The sequence below is a fragment of the Triturus cristatus genome, chromosome 5_2 (genome assembly GCF_964204655.1).
Source record: "Triturus cristatus chromosome 5_2, aTriCri1.1, whole genome shotgun sequence".
Lineage (NCBI taxonomy): Eukaryota > Metazoa > Chordata > Amphibia > Caudata > Salamandridae > Triturus > Triturus cristatus.
This window is the reverse complement of record NC_140588.1, coordinates 467,570,377-467,590,231: the sequence shown is the minus strand read 5'-3', so window position 1 is coordinate 467,590,231 and position 19,855 is coordinate 467,570,377. Positions and strand designations below refer to the sequence as shown.

Genomic DNA, 19,855 nt, shown 5'->3' with positions numbered 1-19,855 from the left:
CGCCGGGGCCTCGAGTGGCGGCGAGCCCGCACCTCCGGCTCCAGCCGCTCGCGCGCGCCGCCGCGACAGCAGCAGACACCGCCGCCGAGCGCCCTTTCGCTTCCGGAGCGTCACTCCTGGTCACCAGCGGTCGCGCCACCCCTCGGGAGTGTGGCGCTGGGTCCTCTACACTCGTAGGCCGGATAATGGTGCGGATATTTACTGGCAGCACAGTGAGCTCGGCGGAGCTCGGGACCTAAGCAGCCATCTTCGTTGGCTCCTGGCCACGCCCCCCCATATGCATATTCTTAAGTTCATTAATCACAAGTTAATTGTAGATATCGATGGCATCTCTTCCTATCGCTGATATGAACCGTAATGTTACGGTTTTCACTGTCACACACAAAATGGCGTCCGACACTTCCTGATTTCGACCGATTGGAATGTTGACTGACATCTAACCACCAATCAGAATTACGCTCGCGGACATTTGGTGCGCGCATATAGATATTTATGTACTTTTAACTGCAATTTTCTCAGGAACTACTTAACAGATTGACACCATATATGCAAAAGGCACATGCTTGACCTCAGGACTACCTCTTTGCCAAATTTCAAGTAATTCTGTTCAGCTGTTTGGGCTGTACCTTCGACTAAAGGTCCTATGGGAAAATGCATGGGGAAAACGCGTTTTGGGACCCCCCTTTTTTCTCAGCCCCCGCTTGACGAATCACCCCGAGACTTTCAGGGTAGGAGCTGAGAGGGGCGCCCCATTAGTTTTGAAAATTTTACGAAGATAAGTCAACCGGCGCAAAAAAACTTTTTCAAAATAGAATTTTCTGTTTTCCTATGGGAACTCGGTGTGTATATATATATATATATATATATATATATATATATATATATATATATATATATATATATATATATATTCACTGAAAAAACCATAGGTTTCACACGTTATAGTTAGCGGAAATTTTACTGATAAAAAATCAATGAAATTCCCCCGTTATAGTTAGTGCAGGCAACTATAACTCACGCGACCGCAATCCTCTGCTGATGCTAATACTGTATTTAGACACTTATTTGCCCATGTCTTCTTCCATACATTTTTAGCTATACATATATTACAAATATTTTTTTTTCATAAAGACACATATGTCATCAGCAGAAGATTGCGGTCGCGTGAGTTATAGTTGCCTGCACTAACTATAACGGGGGAATTTCATTGGTTTTTTATCAGTAAAATTTCCGCTAACTATAACATGTGTGAAACCTATGGTTTTTTCAGTGAATTTGTGAGGTTTTTTAAATGCTAATTCCTAACTATAACGTGTGTGAAACCTATGGTTTTTTCAGTGAATTTGTACGTTTTTTTAAATGCTAAGTTACTTTACGCCATTCGTGGCGTGCGCGCCCACTTAACGCAGTTCGTTCCGTGCGCGCACGGTGCGCTCCGCGCACCGTGCGCGCACAGTGAGCACGCGGTGCACTTCGTGCACCGCGCGCCCACTTTACGCAGTTAGTGCCGTGCACGCACGGTGGGCACGCGGTGCGATGACAAAGCAAGAAAGCACGTCAACAAATCTGTTTCTGCTTTCCTCCGTGACTATGGTATGGGTGCCATTTACCACAACAACTTGCGTTATGACATGCAAGACATTTATAGAGGAGATGGTGTGCACTTCAATGATGAAGGGAACAGAGTCTTCCTCTTGAACCTTAGACTCTGCATCGGTACTTACTTGTAGGTACCACTAAAAAATCATTTCATAAACACAACGGCTCTTTTTAGAGCCCCCTAATATCTAAACACTTAAATCTGAATTTCATTTATTTTTTTATTTTTTTTTCTACCGTACGCTTACCGTAAGCTTACCGTACGCGTACCCCGTGATTTTTTTTAAAATCAATAAATGTTTTCTTTGTACTTTACAGTCCTTCTTTGACCCCCTCACAAATGTAAGGGGGTCTGTAACTCTCCTCATTGCCCCCTTTTCTTGTTTTCACTCTTTTTTTTCTGAGTGAAACACACAAAAGGGCGGCCGCCGCTTCCTGGTTTCGGCCGATTCGAATGTTTACTAAGATCTAACAGCCAATCAGAATCGCGCTCGCGCACGCCACCGTACGCGTACCGTAAGCTTACCGTAAGCGTACGGTAAGCGTACCGTAAGCGGGCTCAGATATATATATATTGATTTAAAGGCTATTTTCTCAATCTACTGAACAGATTTACACCAAACCTACAAAAGGCACTTCCTTGACATAGGGACTACCTCTCTGCCAAATTTCTAGTAATTCTGTTCAGCCGTTCGGGCTGTAGCTCGTTCTAAAGGTCCTATGGAAAAATGCATGGGAAAAACGCGTTTTGGGTCCCCCCTTTTATCTCAGCCCCCGCTTGACGTATCCCCCCGAGACTTTCAGGGTAGGAGCGGAGCGTAGCGCCCCACCTATTTTGAGAAATTCGCGAGGATTCATCGACCGGCGCCAAAGTTATTCAAAATAGAATGTTGCGGATTTCCTATGGAAAAGGGGTCCTAACTATAACTACCTACTGGCGACCGCCAGTAGGTAATATATATATATATATATATACTTGAAATTTGGCAGAGAGGTAGTCCTCAGGTCAAGGAAGTGCCTTTTGTAGGTCTGGTGTAAATCTGTTCAGTAGTTCCTGAGAAAGTAGCATTTAAATCAATATATATATCTGAGCCAGCTTACGGTGCGCTTACCGTACGCGTACGGTGACGTGCGCGATTCAGATTGGCTGTTAGATCTTAGTAAACATTCAAATCGGTCGAAACCAGGAAGCGGCGGCCGCCATTTTCTATCTCGCACTCTGAGGGGGTGGAAGAAAAACAAATGTAAAAAACATATAAAGGGGCTGTTTAGACTGCTCCCAACCACCTAGCCTTGATGGAGGTGTCCTCTAAGAACCCCCAAGGGCAAAAATGCAATTTTAATTTTTTTTGAAAAATCGCCGATTACGCTTACCGTACGCGTACAGTAAAAAAACTGCAACAAAAAAAAAATATCCATATTCTCCACACCCCGTGTGCAAATGGTGCCCAAAGAGCACCATTTGCGCATGGCATATTAACACTTCCATAGCACAACAAAAAATCAAACAATACCTTTCACAACGAAGCGCATAATATGTCCTCCATGCGCGCACGGTGCGCGAAGTGCACCTTCCGTACATGGCCCATCCAGCGTAACGTGGGCACGCGGTGCGCATAGCGCACCGCGTGCCCACCCAGCGTGCACGGCGCGCACGGAACGAACTGCGTTAAGTGGGCGCGCACGCCACGAATGGCGTAAAGTAACTTAGCATTTAAAAAACCGTACAAATTCACTGAAAAAACCATAGGTTTCACACACGTTATAGTTAAGAATTAGCATTTAAAAAACCTTGCAAATTCACTGAAAAAACCATAGGTTTCACACATGTTATAGTTAGCTGGACATTTTACTGATAAAAAACCAATGAAATTCCCCCGTTATAGTTAGTGCAGGCAACTATAACTCACGCGACCGCAATCCTCTGCTGATGACATATGTGTCTTTATGAAAAAAAAATATTTGTAATATATGTATAGCTAAAATTTAATGGAAGAAGACATGGGCAAATAATTGTCTAAATACAGTATTAGCATCAGCAGAGGATTGCGGTCGCGTGAGTTATAGTTGCCTGCACTAACTATAACGGGGGAATTTCATTGGTTTTTTATCAGTAAAATGTCCAGCTAACTATAACATGTGTGAAACCTATGGTTTTTTCAGTGAATATATATATATATATATATATATAAAATGCAGCCTTTCATAACCAGAGCTGACTAATGCTGTAAGGACTTTCCTGTATATCATAAATAAACTATGCAATATAAACAATATATAAAAAAAAACAGGGAAGAAACCGCAGCAAAGCATGTTTGAAAACTGTTTTAAGGCTTAGCATTTAGCCCAAAACCTCAGATAGGACTGAAAGCATTGTCCACTCAAAGGCTGCATTGTAGAAAACCACAGCCTAGAAAGCTAACTCTTAGCAACATAGAAAAACTGGCACCATGCCTTTAAGGCAGCCATGACCCCTAGCTTCCCATCATGCCTCAGGGGTGACAGGTCAGTTGTTCTCTCCGGCTCCTTCAGTCAGTACCCTGGTTACACAGCTCCACTCTTTTCTGGTTTTATTCAGAAATGTTCTACCTTTTTCAGAAAAATGGTTACTTCGACGTCTTTCATCCAGTCAAGTAAGGTGTTTGCTTTTTCTGGTTATTTTTGGCATTTTTTACCAGTCAAAATGCCATCCCTTTTTGATCCCTGCCCTTCTTGTGGAAAAAAGGCCAGATCAGACTCTCACTCGGTCTGTATTCTTTGCCTGCCTAAGGAACATGTCCCAAAGACTTGTCCTCATTGCCAGTTTCTCTCTAAAAGAACTTTAAAGGACAGAGAGAGGATTCGTCTCTATGGATTGGCAGAGAAGGCTTCCAGAGGCAGGTCTCCAGTAAGAAAAGGCTCCAAGAGGCCCAGATCCTCTTCTAGACCCTCTGCGTCGGGCTCGGCGCTGAGAAAGCAGCCACTGGAGGGGCATGCAGCGAAGAAAAGACAGTCGACAGCGGGTTCGCCGTCGAGAGAACGCAGGCATGAAGGGACGTCATCGACGTCATGAGTCCATCAGCCTCTGCCGTCGTCAACCCGGCAAAGATTGGCATTGGAGTTCCAGTTCACCGCCTGCTTCAAGACGTCGATTGGCTTTGAAGAGCCAAAGCCCTCCGCCATCGTCATCCCGGCGACGATCGGCGTCGAGAGCCAGCAGACCTCCGTCGACGTCGGTTAGACGTTGGACGTCGAGAGCTGATAACCCTCCGTTGCAGTCACATAGACGACGTTCGACGTCGGGGAGAGAGAGTTCTCTGCCGTCGCAGACCAGGGGGCGATTTGCGTCGAACGCGACTTCCGACGTCATCCCGACGACGTTCGACGTCAAAGACCAGAAGCCCTCTGCCGACGTCATTCCAACGTCGTTCAGCGTCGAGAGCTAGCAGCCCTCCGCCGTCGTTATCCCATCGACGATCGGCGTCGAGGAGAGAAAGCCCTTCATCGCCGTCGAAGCCACATCACTCGACGTCGAGACGAGGAAGTATTCTCCCGCCGTCAAGGCACCATTCGCCGTGGACACATTCGACGGCGAAGAAGACTCAGTCAACGCCGAGACCGCTCCCTGAACCTGGTCGAGCATCGACGACTATAAGATCTTGATCGACATCGAGGAGACCTCCATCGCAGCGGGATATAGGCTCGACGTCTAAACCACCATCACATAGACCTGATGAAGGTTCGTAGTCTTGGTGACTGAATCAGCGTCAAGACATTCTTCTTCTCGCTCCTCGAGACGCCCTCATTCACCATCTGCATCTCCAGAACATCAGAGAAGGTCGCGACAGAGATCCCGGTCGCATCACAGGCCCTCCCCTTCTATACATCTGTCTCCAAGATGGCTTTTACCAGTACATCACTTGAGTGAGACTCCGGCGGGAGCAGCAAGAAGGCAGGAGGAGTACAAGAGCCCTGTTCACAGGTCCCCTCTGCAAAGATTAGTACAGGAGGTGGATAGATAGCCTTTGCCGGTACGCCACCACCGTGCAGGTAGATCTAAGGAACGCAGGCCTCCTACGTCATATTTGTATGTACTTGTATAGCGCACTGCCAGGGTATCCTGGCGCTTTTACTCATACCGCTGTGGAACCCTTCCTGGCCTTTCCCTGTGAAATGTCCACTCCTGGGCACCCCCATGGTGAAGCCAGGCATCCCAGCGCTGCTGGGGCCGTTGTGGAGATTAAGCAAGCTATTGCCCAGAGTTGCAGCGTGGGACCCATGATTAGAATAGGCACAGAGGCGAGAATTATCAGGTCCGAGGAAATTGAATCCAAGACCTGCCGAGGCGGGGGATTGAACTCTGGTCCCGGGCCAGAACTCTGCATCAGGGTCTGCCGCTCTAACCATTGAGCAACTCCACAAAAGGTCTCCCTCATGGTCATCTTCCTCCACCCACTCCTCTAAGAGGGACTATTCGCCTACTCTATCGGACAGCCCTCAGTCGCGAGTGTCTCCGATAGATGACATTAACACCTATCAGGATGTGTTGCAGAGAGGGGCTCAGAAGCTGAACATTGCAATGTCCACTCCCCAGGTCGCAACTACAGTGATCTTCGAGACGCTGCACCAAAGATCTGCTTCGTGTCCGTTGCTGCCTCTAGTTCCTGGCCTTATGGAACCAGTAATGGACATTTTTCTGACCCCTTCAACGATTAAAGCTGCACCGGCCAGAATCCAGAAGAAGTACAAGCCGGCTGATACAGACCCGGTGTTCTTAAAAACTGATCCACCTGCGGATTCCGTGATAGTTGCAGCGGCACGTAAGACACGCGGTTTCTGCTCATGCGTTGGTCCCTCCGGACAAGGAGAGTAAGTCCCAGGATTCTTGGGGACGAAAAGTTTGTGGCTCGGCAGCCTCTTCTCTCAAAGTCTCTAGTGCAGCAGCCTTATTAGGTCGATATGACCGATCCTTATGGGACTCTTTGGATCGGTTCAAGGAAAAGTTGCCAAAGGAAGATCAGAAGGACTTTGAAGAGATCATTACGGAGGGTTACTTGGTAGCTAATCAGATGATTAGCACTGCAGCGGATGGTGCCACACTATCTGCGCAGAGGATCCTTAACCTGCCATTTCGGATTCTTCGTTGTTTGGCTCCCACACGGATGAAGAAATGGCTCAGATGAAAGCAGAGTTGGACACTTTGAAGGCGGTGGGGCTAACAAAGAAAAAGGAGTTCCGAAGAAGGTACAGGCCCAGGCAACGCAAGGGATACAAGCAGAGGGTTCAAACCCCTCAGTGGTCCCAAGGCAAGAACCAAGGGCGATCTCAATATCATATCGAAAGTCTACCAGAGGTAGAGGGGGTAGCCAACAACAATCCTCCTCCACCACTCAACCAACAGGGAAACAATGAGCCAGAGCTTCCTCTGACGCCGTTGCCCACTCCAGTGGGAAGAAGTGTTTCGCAACATCTCGGAGTGGTGCAACATAATGAAGGATCGTTGGGTGCGCAGTATACTGCGCAATAGATACACACTACGTTTCCGTGTCTCTCCAAAGGACATTCCTCCGAAAAAATCTCGTCCTCACCAGCTAAAATTACTACGTCAGGAAGTGGTGGCTCTTCTACAAAAGAAGGCCATAGAGAAGGTTCCCATCTCGCAGCGAGGAAAGGGAGTGTACTCAAGGTACTTCCTTGTGCCAAAAAGAGATCAGGAGCACAAGTTCAAACCAATCCTGGACCTGCGGTCTCTGAACAGGCTCATCTTAAAAGAAAAATTTAGCATGCTGCCGCTTCATCAAATATGTCCACATCTGCAAGCAGGGGACTGGATGTGCTCGGTGGATCTCCAGGATGCGTACTTCCACATTCCTGTAACTCCTAGTCATCGCAAATTCCTGCGATTCATGGTCGGCAACAGTCACTAGCAATTCAGAGTGTTGCCCTTCGGGCTAAAATCTGCCCCACGAGTCTTTACCAAGTGCATGGCGGTGGTAGCGGCAGCTCTACACAGACGAGGGCTGTTCGTATATCCATACTTGGACGATTGGCTCTTGAAAGGGCCATCTCCTCAGCAGGTAAAGAGCGACTTCCAAGTGTGCCTGACTCTGCTCCGCAGGCTAGGCCTGCATGTGAATATGGAAAAGTCAGTTTGCCAGCCGACACAGGTGATCCATTACCTGGGATCCGTCCTAGATACAAACCTAGGAAAAGCGTTTCCTTCGGAGCAGAGACTTTTATCAATTCGGCAGAAGTGCAAAGTTCTTCTCCAGACCAATCGCCCGACGATCCCAATAGGGACGATACTTGCCAGATCAATGGCATCTTGCATATTCCTCATTCCCAACGCCAGGCTGAGAATGAGACCTCTACAGCAGGATCAGGAGGACCAGTGGGACCAGACTACCGGTTTCTGGGAAGACCGGATTGTGTTTTCACAAGCAGCAAGGACGTCTGTTCTGTGTTGGACTCGTCCGTGGAACCACCTGCTGGGAGTCCCCTTTCATCAACCTGTTCCCACCCAGACCCTGGTAACGGATGCATCGCTTCAGGGATGGGGTGCGCACATGGATTGCCTACAAATGCAAGGAAGATGGTCCGTCAAGGAGCAATCCTACCACATAAACATGTTAGAGCTGCGGGCGGTCCATCTAGCCCTGAAAGCTTTTCGGCCTTCGATCATGTCCAACTCAGTCCTCGTCCAAACAGACAACACGACCACCATGTATTACCTCAACAAACAGGGTGGTACGCGCTCTCGCCCTCTCTCCTTGGAAGCTCAAAAGATATGGCATTGGCTTCTAGCCCGAGGCCTCTCCGTCACAGCGGTGCGCCTTCCAGGGGAGGGAAATGTGCGAGTGGACGCACTCAGCCGGCACTTCGAAGATCAGCCAGACTTGGTGCTAGACGACGAGGTAGTGGCAGAAATTTTCCGTCAGTGGGGTCAGCCTTCCATAGATCTGTTCGCAGACGATCTAAACAAAAAATGCCACGCCTTTGCCTCCTGGTTCCACCGTCCAGGTACGAAGGGGAATGCTCTTTTGATGGACGGGTCCAGAATATTTGCGTACGCCTTTCCTTCCCTGCCTCTGATTCCGAAGGTGGTGTCCAAACTCATCCGGTCCAGCATGTCAATGATCCTGATAGCACCGGACTGGCCTCGACAATGGTGGTACCCCGGACCTGTTACAGCTGTCGGTGCACCCCCACAAGAGGCTGCCTTGCAGGTCAGATCTGCTGACCAAGATGGACGGGAAGATCCTACATCCCAACCTTCCCTCACTGAACTTGGCAGCATGGCACCTGAGGTCCTGCAATATGGACATTTGAACTTGCCGCAGGACTGTATGAACATACTAAAGGAAGCAAAGAGACCTTCCACAAGGGCTTCGTATTGCTTTAAGTGGAAGCTGTTCTACCTGTGGTGCACTCGTAATAACTTTAATCCAACCACAGGTCAGGAGGAGGTTATTCTTCCTTACCTCTTCTACTTGTCTAAATCAGGTTTGAAGTATTCATCGATCAGAGTGCATTTAGCGGCTATTACGGCCTATAGAAGGTCTCCAAGCCAGCCTTCCTTCTTTCAACTGCAGGTGGTCAAGGATTTCCTGCAGGGGTTGTAGAAAGTGTATCCCCCTGTTCGGCCTCCTTCTCCTCCTTGGGAGTTGAATCTGGTCCTCTCTAAGTTAATGGGTCCTCCTTTTGAGCCCATCCATAAAGCCACGGTGCAGCATTTGACATGGAGACCGCATTCTTAGTCCCGATTACATCAGCGTGAAGAATAAGGGAGATCCAAGCGCTTTCTTTCAAAGAGCCATATACTATCTTTCACCACAACAGAGTAGTATTAAGGACTCACCCTGCTTTTCTGCCGAAAGTTTTATCTGATTTTCATATTAATCAGACTATTTCTTTACCGTCCTTTTTTCCCAATCCTGCAACTCCTGCGGAGAGGTCACTCCATTCCTTAGATCTTAAGAGAGTGCTTAAATTCTACCTAGAGGGAACTAAGGTTATCAGAAAATCAGACCAATTATTTTTAAATTATGGTTCCATAAGGTCAGGTTTTCCAGCTACCAAGAGATCCATTTCCAGATGGATAGTGTCTTGTATAAAATTGGCCTATCAGCTGGCGAATAAGCCCCTATTGTAGTCACCTAAAGCACACTCCACTAGGGGAAAAGCAGCTACAGTAGCTTTCTTGCATGATGTTCCAATGGCTGAAATTTGCAAGGCAACAACCTGGAGATCTGTGCATACATTCACAAGACATTGTCTTGAATCCGACTCCAGGGCAGATACTCAAGTAGGCCAGGCCTCCTTGAGAAATCTGTTCCGATAACAGAAACAAGAACAACTGACCTAACTGTCACCCCTGAGGCATGATGGGAAGCTAGGGGTCATGGCTGCCTTAAAGGCACGGTGCCAGTTTTTCTATGTTGCTAAGAGTTGGCTTTCTAGCCTTTCTAGGCTGTGGTTTTCTACAATGCAGCCTGTGAGCTGACCATGCTTTCAGTCCTATCTGAGGTTTTGGGCTAATTGCTAAGCATTAAAACAGTTTTCAAACATGATTTGCTGCTGTTTCTTCCCTGTTTTATGTGATATATTGTTTATATGGCATAGTTTATTTATGATATACAGGAGAGTCCTTACAGCATTATTCAGCTCTGGTTATGAAAGGCTTTTATATAGAGATATAGAGATATAGAGATATAGAGATATAGAGATATAGAGATATAGAGATATAGAGATATAGAGATATAGAGATATAGAGATATAGAGATATAGAGATATAGAGATATAGAGATATAGAGATATAGAGATATAGAGATATAGAGATATAGAGATATAGAGATATATGTTTATCACATATATGATTGTGTTTCCGGGGTCCCGTGCAAAGGTGGGAATATTCTAGTGCTTATGACTTTGATGAGGATACCCCTGGAAGAGAACTAGGATTACAGGTAAGTAACTTATCCTTCTCAAAATATTTACCACGTTCTGTTTATTTGCCCTGCTTTGCTCTTATGTTGGCGGAAATGACTGAGGCCAATTTGTTTGCAGTTGTCTATTCTCTCAGCGTCAGCAGTATTACTAAGTATTACCATCACTTTATGTTCCTCCGAATGAAATATTTTGTACTAGAATTATTTGTGTTTTTTTAAAGTTATATTAAGGTGTACTAGTTTGCATGTAGGAGAGGTTGATAGTGTTTCATAAGTGGGCATTCTTTGCCTCTTATGTTTCAGATATTTGAATTGTCTTATTGCCACTTTGTAGTATACAAATGAATTTTTTATGCAACTCTTAAATCCTTGCAGCATGGAAGATACGTTATATCCCGTTTTGTAGAACATGCTGTTGCTTGCTGGGATATTGTTTTTAAAACCCTGGATATTTTCTGTGATGTATCTTTGGGTGGGTTGGTGCATTTTACTATGTGTATTTAATTATAATTTAGAATTTTATTTGATCTATATGCATGTAATTTCTAGATTTATGTAGACCTCTTTGGAGTTCCTTAACATAAATAAACTTGAACTATATATGTTCTTGCCATGTGTGGCTTTAGATACACAAGCTGTGTATGCCCCTGCTATCTAGTGTTGTGCTCGGACATTGCAAGTTGCAAGAGCATTGCCACCCCTCCTGGGTGTTGTGTGATGAAGGCAAGGGTGTGTGTTTATAAGAAAGGAAGTATGTGAGCAAGCCGTGTAGGCGGGGTGTTCCTCTCTATGGCTTCAAATGTAATAAAGCTATGCAAACTCTGTGGTCTTGTTAAGTCCTTCAGGATTCTATTGGGTGATTAAATGAAGCTCCGCATTGAGAATTTTTATTAATCTCTTGTGCTGGACTTAATAATGCAATCTGATCCATATGTGACTATAGTGCATGCCTCAGTCCACTGTAATTTTTGTGAAACCTGAGGTGTACAGATAATTAAGAGTGCTTGTACCTAGAAATACCAATCACTTGATTTTATTTTTATTTTTTTCCTTCTAGTTTTCGAGGATGCATTCCAGCATTGTCAGTTCAGAAAGAAGTGGAGAGAAAACTGCGGTTCTTACTTGCAGACTTACCGTTGCCACCTTATGTACCAGGAGTGGAGAATATCTCAGGGAGTTCTGAAGCAAAGAGAAAAACTCAGGCACAGCCCAAAAAAAGGCCTAAGTATGTAGAAAGCTTCCCTAAAAATACTAACAAAGCCTGAATTTTGTTTTGTCAGTAGTTTTAGATTTAGTTATTCTATGTTTTGATAATCTGAGCCTGCTTAGATCATTAATCCGAAGGCCGCATTCCTTATTCTGTGTAGACTGTAATATATTGTTCTAATAAAATGTGTTCAATCATAGAAACAATTTTCTTTTTAAATTATCCTACAGAATATGTGGACCACGTTGTGGTGAAATCAGTGAAAACAGTATTGACTGGGGAAAGCGTTGTGTTGACAAGTTTGATATCATCGGTATTATTGGGGAAGGCACTTATGGACAAGTTTACAAAGCCAAGGATAAAGATAAAGGTAAGAGTTGAAATAAATATTCATGGTACATCTTTATGAACCCTAAACTGTAACAGGTGTAAGTGAAGACCTTTTAAAGAAAGCAACACAATCAGTTTAGCAATATCTGTATTCCTATGTAACAGTACTGAACACAGAAATGTAATGTGTTTCTGCTCAACATCGTAGCTTGAGAGTCTTGGGTACAAACTCTGCACAGGCCTTGCGGTTTTCATCCTGGTCTTTCAGGAGACAAAGCTTGCAGACTTCGTGGGGTTTTCTTTGTGTTAACCTGTGGTGGCAGTTATGGCAGAACTTAAAAGGTGTTTTTCCATGACCCGTATCTGCCTCTCCTTTTTTCATTCTCCGACCACGTGGTTGATAACTGCAGGGCCTCCTGTCGGAATCAAGAAGATGCCTTTTCTCTGTTAATCGCTTTTCTCACAGCCTTCGGTGATTTGGTTGATTTTGGTACTTTTTTCTTCTGTTACCAAAAATTCTTTGACTTACTGGCGGAAAAAAGAATCTGAAGATGGCGACTAGGTACAGGAACCACCGGGACGCCGTCTGACGTCACACAGGGTATTGACATACCATCAAATGCTGGCCTCAGATGCTCATTACAAAAAGAAAAAGGAGAACGATTTTGGACCCAACCACTAGTTGTTGGAATAATTCACAGTAGGAGAATCCAGAAAAGGATTCATACTGCAAAACTACTCCCACTGGTAACTAGCCATTTAGTTTCGGAATATCAGTACTTCTGCATAACAGTACTGTACACAGCTATGTACTTAAGGATTAGGGTAAATAAAATACTATCGTAAAGGAAATTTAGAATGTCATTGAAACAAAAATTGTGCATTTGACTTTGCAGTGCTGGGCTCTGGGCTTAAGAGTAGAAATTTGCAAACCAGTGAAATAATTGGGTGTGTAGCACTAACCTGGGAATCTATTTACATGAAATAACATTTAATATGTAAAAATTGACTGTTTTGCAGATTGTGTGCTTTTACTTAAGAATAGCCACTTGCAGTTCATTCAGGTTTGTAAAATATCCTTCAAAAACTCATCTAGTCTAGACCTTTCAGTTCAGCCTTTGTGCTGGATTCTCAATTACTCTGAACAGATGTGTCAGAACTTACAATTTTCTCTGGTCCATGTGAGTAACTTTTCAGTCCAGAAAGTTTTGTTGAATTATGTGGTATGTGGTCCTAGTTTAGCAATGGATTAAATAAAGCTGCAAGTTGTGTGCATGCAGTGGAAAAAACCTGGAAAGAATAAGTTCCTCATTTGTGGAACTGGGAAACTTGACAACTCTGGTATAGTCTCCTACAAAAAATTAATAGATTCCCTAGTCTGTGTGTGAGAGCTCTGGCTATAGATTTCAATGGCACACCAGTGGAGCTAGCCTCAAAAAAGCGCTCAATACTTCAGACTGAAAGTATACGCGGAGTGTACTAAAAAGAGATGTGATTGGGTCACACTTATTTGGCTAGGTAAACCTGCTATAAACACTGTTGGTTGGGTGATGTCCAGAGGTATTGTATCAGCTAAATCGACTATAGAGAGTGGTGCAGAATGTCCCTTATCACCCTTATTATTCTCACTGATGGTTAAACCATTGGCGGTCGTTCTTACAGATGTGGTACTTGAATGGGGGACACAGTGCACATGATATAAAGACAGGACAGGAGGTATTCTTGAAGGGATTACCCCTTTAAGATCTTGCATGAAAGTTTTAATCAAAGAAACTTTGCTCTTTATTTTGTAGGTACACAAGTATGTGCTATAGACTAACCCAGTGTAGCCCATAAGTGTTCTGTATAATACCATGAACCAGCTGAATTTGTTGACTTGACAGTAAACAATAAAATGTAGCCGCGAAACATGCGCCAGTTTTAGGTTTTCTAGCTTCTTTCAGGATATGCATAAGTACCTTAGATAATTATACATTTTAAGACCATAGGTGCTAAATGGCCAGACAATGTGACTTTAGGTCTGGATGTAAGAAGTGCCCATGATGTTGGCTTAGAAGTTGTGGGCTGAGTGCAAACCTTTTAGTTTGATTCCTGTGCTACATTGTATTCTTAAATAGATGCCAATGAGTAGCACCTCTGACAGCTACACGTTTTCCTGCTGCATTTGCAGGTAGAGTGGGGTCTGGGAGGGACGGGTAAAGGGCTATTTGCTTTTGCACATTAGGTCTGTATACATTTGAACAACCATGTGCTATTTCTGCTTTTGGAGAGAGCACAGCCCTAGTGTGATTTAGAGAAAGAAACAAAGAGCTGCTGTGTTTTATAGAAGGTTTTTGTCCTGTCCTGTATTAACATACGGGCCCTTTTGACAGCTAGCGCGTGAACAACCCCCCTGGTCGTGGGGGGCTTTGGCAAGATAGAGGTTCGGGCCAGTGTTGCCAGGTAGATCCATGTCTATCATCTTAAGGATCATCCTGAGATTCGGGGTCAAGAGAGGCCTCATAAGGATTTAAAGGACAGGAAGGCTTACTACCCATCCCATCCCACCTAGTGATGGATGTGTGGAACCCCAGTTGAGTGTGATACAGGGTGACCTTGCGGTGGAGAGGATGGAGAAGGGGGAAGGAGGAGGGGGGGGAAGAGCTGGTTGGATATGCGCTAGTCCCCTGATCCTGGTGCTTCCTGGCCTTGGCTGGTGGCTCACGCTCCAAGGCAGGAGCCTTCTCAAAAGTCAACTTCTTCTTGTGAGAAACTGTGTGCAAAGCCTTGGGAGGAGGCTGTGTGAAGATCCTGCCAGTCGGCAGATGGATTAGGACCGCTTCTGCTTGGCGTTGAGTTCCTGCTGCAAGCTATTCAAAATTGGCTGCTCCTGATCATCTGAGGCACCGAAGATGGGATCTGGCCTGCTTGGCCGAGGCTCCCAGTTATTGTTCCACGATGTCGTGGTCCCCCCAAAAAGTCCAGGTTATCTATTGTCGCTATGCCCTGGTGAACGAGTAAACAGACGTTCCCGTCAATACCTAGCGTTCTTATATTTGTCTTTTTAGAGTGGAAGCCGAGACAGGCCGTGGAAGAGGTCTCATCGTGCTCTGGGTCAAGGCAGGTTGCAAACCTGATGAAGGTCAGTCCAGGGGTACTCTGCTCTACATAGTGGGCAGTTCTGGAAATGGAGGATGAAGGCTCTTGGAGGCGCGGGCCCCTTAAGGTTTTCAAGAAGAACTCGCTTGCCAAGCGGACAAAGGTCCCAACAACGCTTAAGATTGTGTAGACAACTGTATCTTTTTTCATGCAGGTATGGAGAAGTTCAAAGGCGACTAATTACAAACAGTGGAGCTGATGCCCATGCTCATTACCAGTCATAGGTGGAGTCACTGCACATCGTGACTCCGTCTTCTTTGAAGAAAAACAAGTTGCACATATCCAAATCCAACTCTAGGCAGCAGAAGCATGAACATCATGTGTCTATACAGCTACACATGCCACAAACATATTTATTTATTAGAGAGTAGACGAAAGCGAGACTGTATTTAAGGTTCAGTGACACTTTAGATACATCAATCTCAAGATGGTCAGATATCTCCCTCTCTGAAAGTGTATAGAGCCAAGGCATATGGCAGTACATTGTACAGGGCTGAAGTGTCGGGCAATGCTGATCTGACCATGTTAGCGGTGGCTGAAAATACCTTTATTAGCGACCTCACGCGTTTGCCAAAAAACACCCCATTGATACCCCTCTCACTTGACCTGAGCCTCAAGCCCCTTTCTTTTCAGGATGTAGCTTCTCACAATAAGGCTAGCAATATCAAATGACTCTTTTGTCAAAAATATGCTGCATAAGATAGGCCTTGGTGAATTTTGGTCCTCATGCCCTGTTTCAAAGCACTTAAAGACATCCCTCAAAAAGGCCTTTTGGGAATATACGTGGACTGAAGAACTCAGACGCATCTCGGAGGGATCATTTGCAGACACATTTTTAGATTTCAAGATTTATATTGCCTTTGTGCCTCTCCTAGTTTATACAACCCGAATAGCTGCTAAGAGAATGTACCTGACATTTTAATATGGCACTCTTCTGATACAGACTCTCCAAGCAAAATGGAACCTAGGTGGTGCTTTGACTACTACATGTCTGTGTCAAAAGGCAGAGGAATCTCTAGCACACTTATATTCTTTTGCCCATCATGTGTGCGCCCTAGAAAATCCTGGATTATTCCATTATGTAAACCACTGTCGGCAGCATCAGGATGCTCTACGGCTGCTGTGCACTGAATTCAGTCAGGCTATTGCCTGTGCAGCTTCAAAATATTTATACAGGAGCTGGTGCATTAGAATAAAAGCATTAGTTTGAACTTATGGATAGCATAGAGTTTTATCTGACAATGTGACAAACTTTGCCTACCTTTTAAACCCTTTTTTCCTCATCGGTTTTGGTTAAAAACAATCTGTTTAATAGGGTTCTTTTTTTATAGTAGATTATGATTGGATTTTTAATGCTATTGTCCCTTTTTAAATCTCTCTCTTTTTATAAGTGATGGAAAACTCCAAACTTTTGAGGTGGTCCATCTCCCTACAGGGAATGGACTTAACAGTTGGCCACAGACCTGGGACTGACAATGCCAATGCAGACGGCCTTTCCAGATTCTTCGACGCAGACAATGAAGACTGTCTTGGGAAAGGTTAGTCTCGCCCTCTTTCGTTTGGGGTGGGGGGAGGTTGTGTAGGAAAGTTCCCCTTTTGACATGGTTACCCCCACTTTTTGCCTGATATCTGGTGCAACCGTGACTGAAAGTGTACTGGGTTCCTGCTAACCAGGTTCCCAGTACCAGTGTTCTTTCCCTAAACTGTACGATTGTCCCACGGTTGGCATCCCTTTAGGATCCTTGCAAGTCTCTAGTAAGTGGTACCCCTAGTACGTAGGGCCTTGGAACTAAAGAGGGTCCATAAGGACCGCAGCACAAATTATACCGCCCTAAGGGACCTCTCACTAAGCTCATGCAAACTCCCACTGCAGCCTTAATGTCTTGGTGCAGAGAAAAGCGAAGAGTAGTGCCTTATCTACCAAGCACTGCCATGTGCTATAGGTAAGTAGCCCTTACGGCAGGCCTTACAGCACTATACCCACGTGTGGGCATATCTGCGGGAGTGGGTATGTCCCTGTGATATCTAAGCTCGTAGATATTACACTTGTACAGGGAAGCAATGACGAGTACATGGATTGGACACTCATGTTTACGAGTTCCCCAGCTACATGATATCTTCACTGTACCCTAAGGTGCTTGGTACCAAACACATCGTCTTGATAAACCCATACTGATGCCAGTGCTGGAGTTATTAATAAATACACCCAGAGAGCACCTTAGAGGTGCCCCCCTGAAAATCTACTCACTACTAGTGGGTTGACTGACCGGTCTCGGCCAGCCAGCCACCATAGACTGGTTGCTGGCCTCCTGAGGTGAGAGACTTCGATCTCGGAAGCCAAGAACAAGGCCTGCTCTGGACGAAGGTGTTCACACCTCCCATGCAGGATGTGCATTCCAGGGCAGGAAGCTTTAAAGGCCCTGATGCCTTTGTGACCCAGCCCTCTCCAGATAGTGGTATGCCCACCCCTTGTCCTGACCCCACTTTTTGGTGACCAGACACGTGGGAAATATAGTAATATTAGGTGGTGTGCCCACATTCAGCCAGCACTGCCCTTAGTGGGCCAGCTGATGTGTACCCCATTTTTGAAATTTCTCCATCTTGTTTTGGGCGAACTTAGCATTCTATGGTCAGGGATGTGCCTGCTTTAGGGTGTAGACACCCTAAAGGTAGGCAGCTCATTGGCTTCTACTTATCACTCTCCTTAACACCCCTAAATTGACTATTTAGGTGACACCCCTGAACCCAAGAAATAGGATTCAACGGAGAAGGACTAAGAAGAGTCCATGCCTGGCGAGAACTGCAGCAGACCTGTGGACTTTGGCGAGAAACTCTGCGCATCTTCCGCTCTCTCTTGACAGTCGTGACAGAGTGACTCCTCCTGCGAGCTGGAGAACTACCAAAGCCTTGGGTAGCCTGCCAACACTTTTAAAATTGCCTACAGTCTCCCTTGGAGTATAGGAGCTACCCCCCTACAGTCCGCAGGTACTGACAAGCAGAGTCCTGTCCACTGCCTTGCAGCTCCCCGCCCAATGTCACAGATGACCAGGTGACTCGAGCTCTGGAAGGTCAGATCTGTCTTCCCACCGAGTGTGACGACAACAGGACCAACCGGAGCTGTGCAGTAGCAACCCCTGCCCTGCACCAAACACCAACAGTGAGAGTCCAGTCCAGATTCTCACTGCACCAGGACCAAGCAGCTGTCTAGGGACATCGGCATCCCTGAGACCCATTTTGCGAGTGGCCCAGCTGCCTTTATTTAGCCCCTGCCATCTGTTTGTCCCGGACCGTGAGGTGCATGTTTGCTCACCCAGCCCAGTCGAGCAAACCACTCTGCACCAGAGCTGCCTAGCCCAGGTCCTGATTAACTTGCTTTGCCCTCTTGCTGCAAGACCCCTTACGACCTAAGCCCCTGTATGGGAGCTCTCTGACTTGTCCTCAAGTTCCCCTGTGCAGCCTATTTCCAGGTGATCCTCCCCCCCCCCCCCCCCCCCCTCTTTTTCGTAGCGCACCAGCTACCAGCCTCACCTGCACCCTGCTCCCTGTAGGTTGCCGAAGAACTGCTGGTAGTACTATGGACCATGGCCCACTACAGCTCTGAACCCTGAAGGTGAACCCCTGAAACGGATTGCCCCTAACTGTATCTTTTGACTTTTTCATGTTGCTTAACATGTTGTCAGCATACAATGACCTACATTGATCCTGTGATATTGATCACATTAGCCATTGTCTCCAAGGTTAATGCAAACAGCATTGCCTATAGTGGTCACCCCTGTCTGGTGCTTCTGCTGCCCATGTAGGTGTCCGATATGACACATCCTGTCTTCATGCAGGCCATTGGATTTGTGTATAGTAGCCTAATCCAAATGATGAACCCAGTGCCCAATCCCATGCCCACCATTGCGACCTAGATGAAGGCCCTCCTCCTTCTGGGCAATATCGTTGCTACGTGGAACATCTCTTGTGTTACTAGCCATATTAAACAAGCATTGGCATAGCCAATAGGTCTCGCTTTTGGGACCTTATAAGTATTTAGTTATGCAGCACAATATCCTTGGTGCAACAACATCAACTGTTGCATGGTTAAACACTTAAAAGGTCACAAAGGCGAGACCTATTGGCTATGCCAAAGCTTGTTTTCCATGTAGCTGGCAAACTCTGTAATGCAATGTTATCAGACACAATTAGCTATCGTGTGTGTGATTTACAAAACTCAGCAATACATTCACATGCAAATAAACAGGCTTCCAGATGTTTAGAGCCAGTTAGATTTTAAACACACTTAGTAGAGAATGCGGCTGGCCTGAAAAAGTATTCCTAATTAAGAAGAGGACATTGTGGATTCCAAGCCCCTTGCCCACAGACCGCTCTTCACTTGATACTAAACGCCGAATGCCTGCACTGTAGTAATATGGTATATATTGAAAGGTAAAGGGTCTAAAGAATGCAGCTTAAAGTTACTACTAGGGAAGACCACCTCAGGGAAAGGACCAGATCTGTGGGTCCGTAATGTGCCCGTGCAATCTTAATTCTGACACAACATATTTTTTTATTTTTGTAATGTTATTGGGGAGATAGTTGAACGTGTTTTATTTATCTATGACTTGGCCCAGTCCAGTTAGGCTTAGTTACGAGGTATTAAGTATGTGTGCCA

General features: G+C 45.6%; 1 protein-coding gene across 3 annotated transcripts in view; it reads left to right on the top strand.

Annotated features, from left to right (window-relative positions):
- The window catches only part of CDK13 (cyclin dependent kinase 13), an 807,643-nt gene that overhangs the window by 338,028 nt on the left and 449,760 nt on the right, over nucleotides 1-19,855 (top strand). For all 3 annotated transcript variants that reach the window (XM_085607435.1, XM_085607434.1, XM_085607433.1), the window contains exons 5-6: nucleotides 11,584-11,751; nucleotides 11,964-12,103. In XM_085607435.1, the coding sequence (XP_085463561.1) occupies nucleotides 11,584-11,751; nucleotides 11,964-12,103 (308 nt within the window). The remainder of the gene's footprint in view (nucleotides 1-11,583; nucleotides 11,752-11,963; nucleotides 12,104-19,855) is intronic.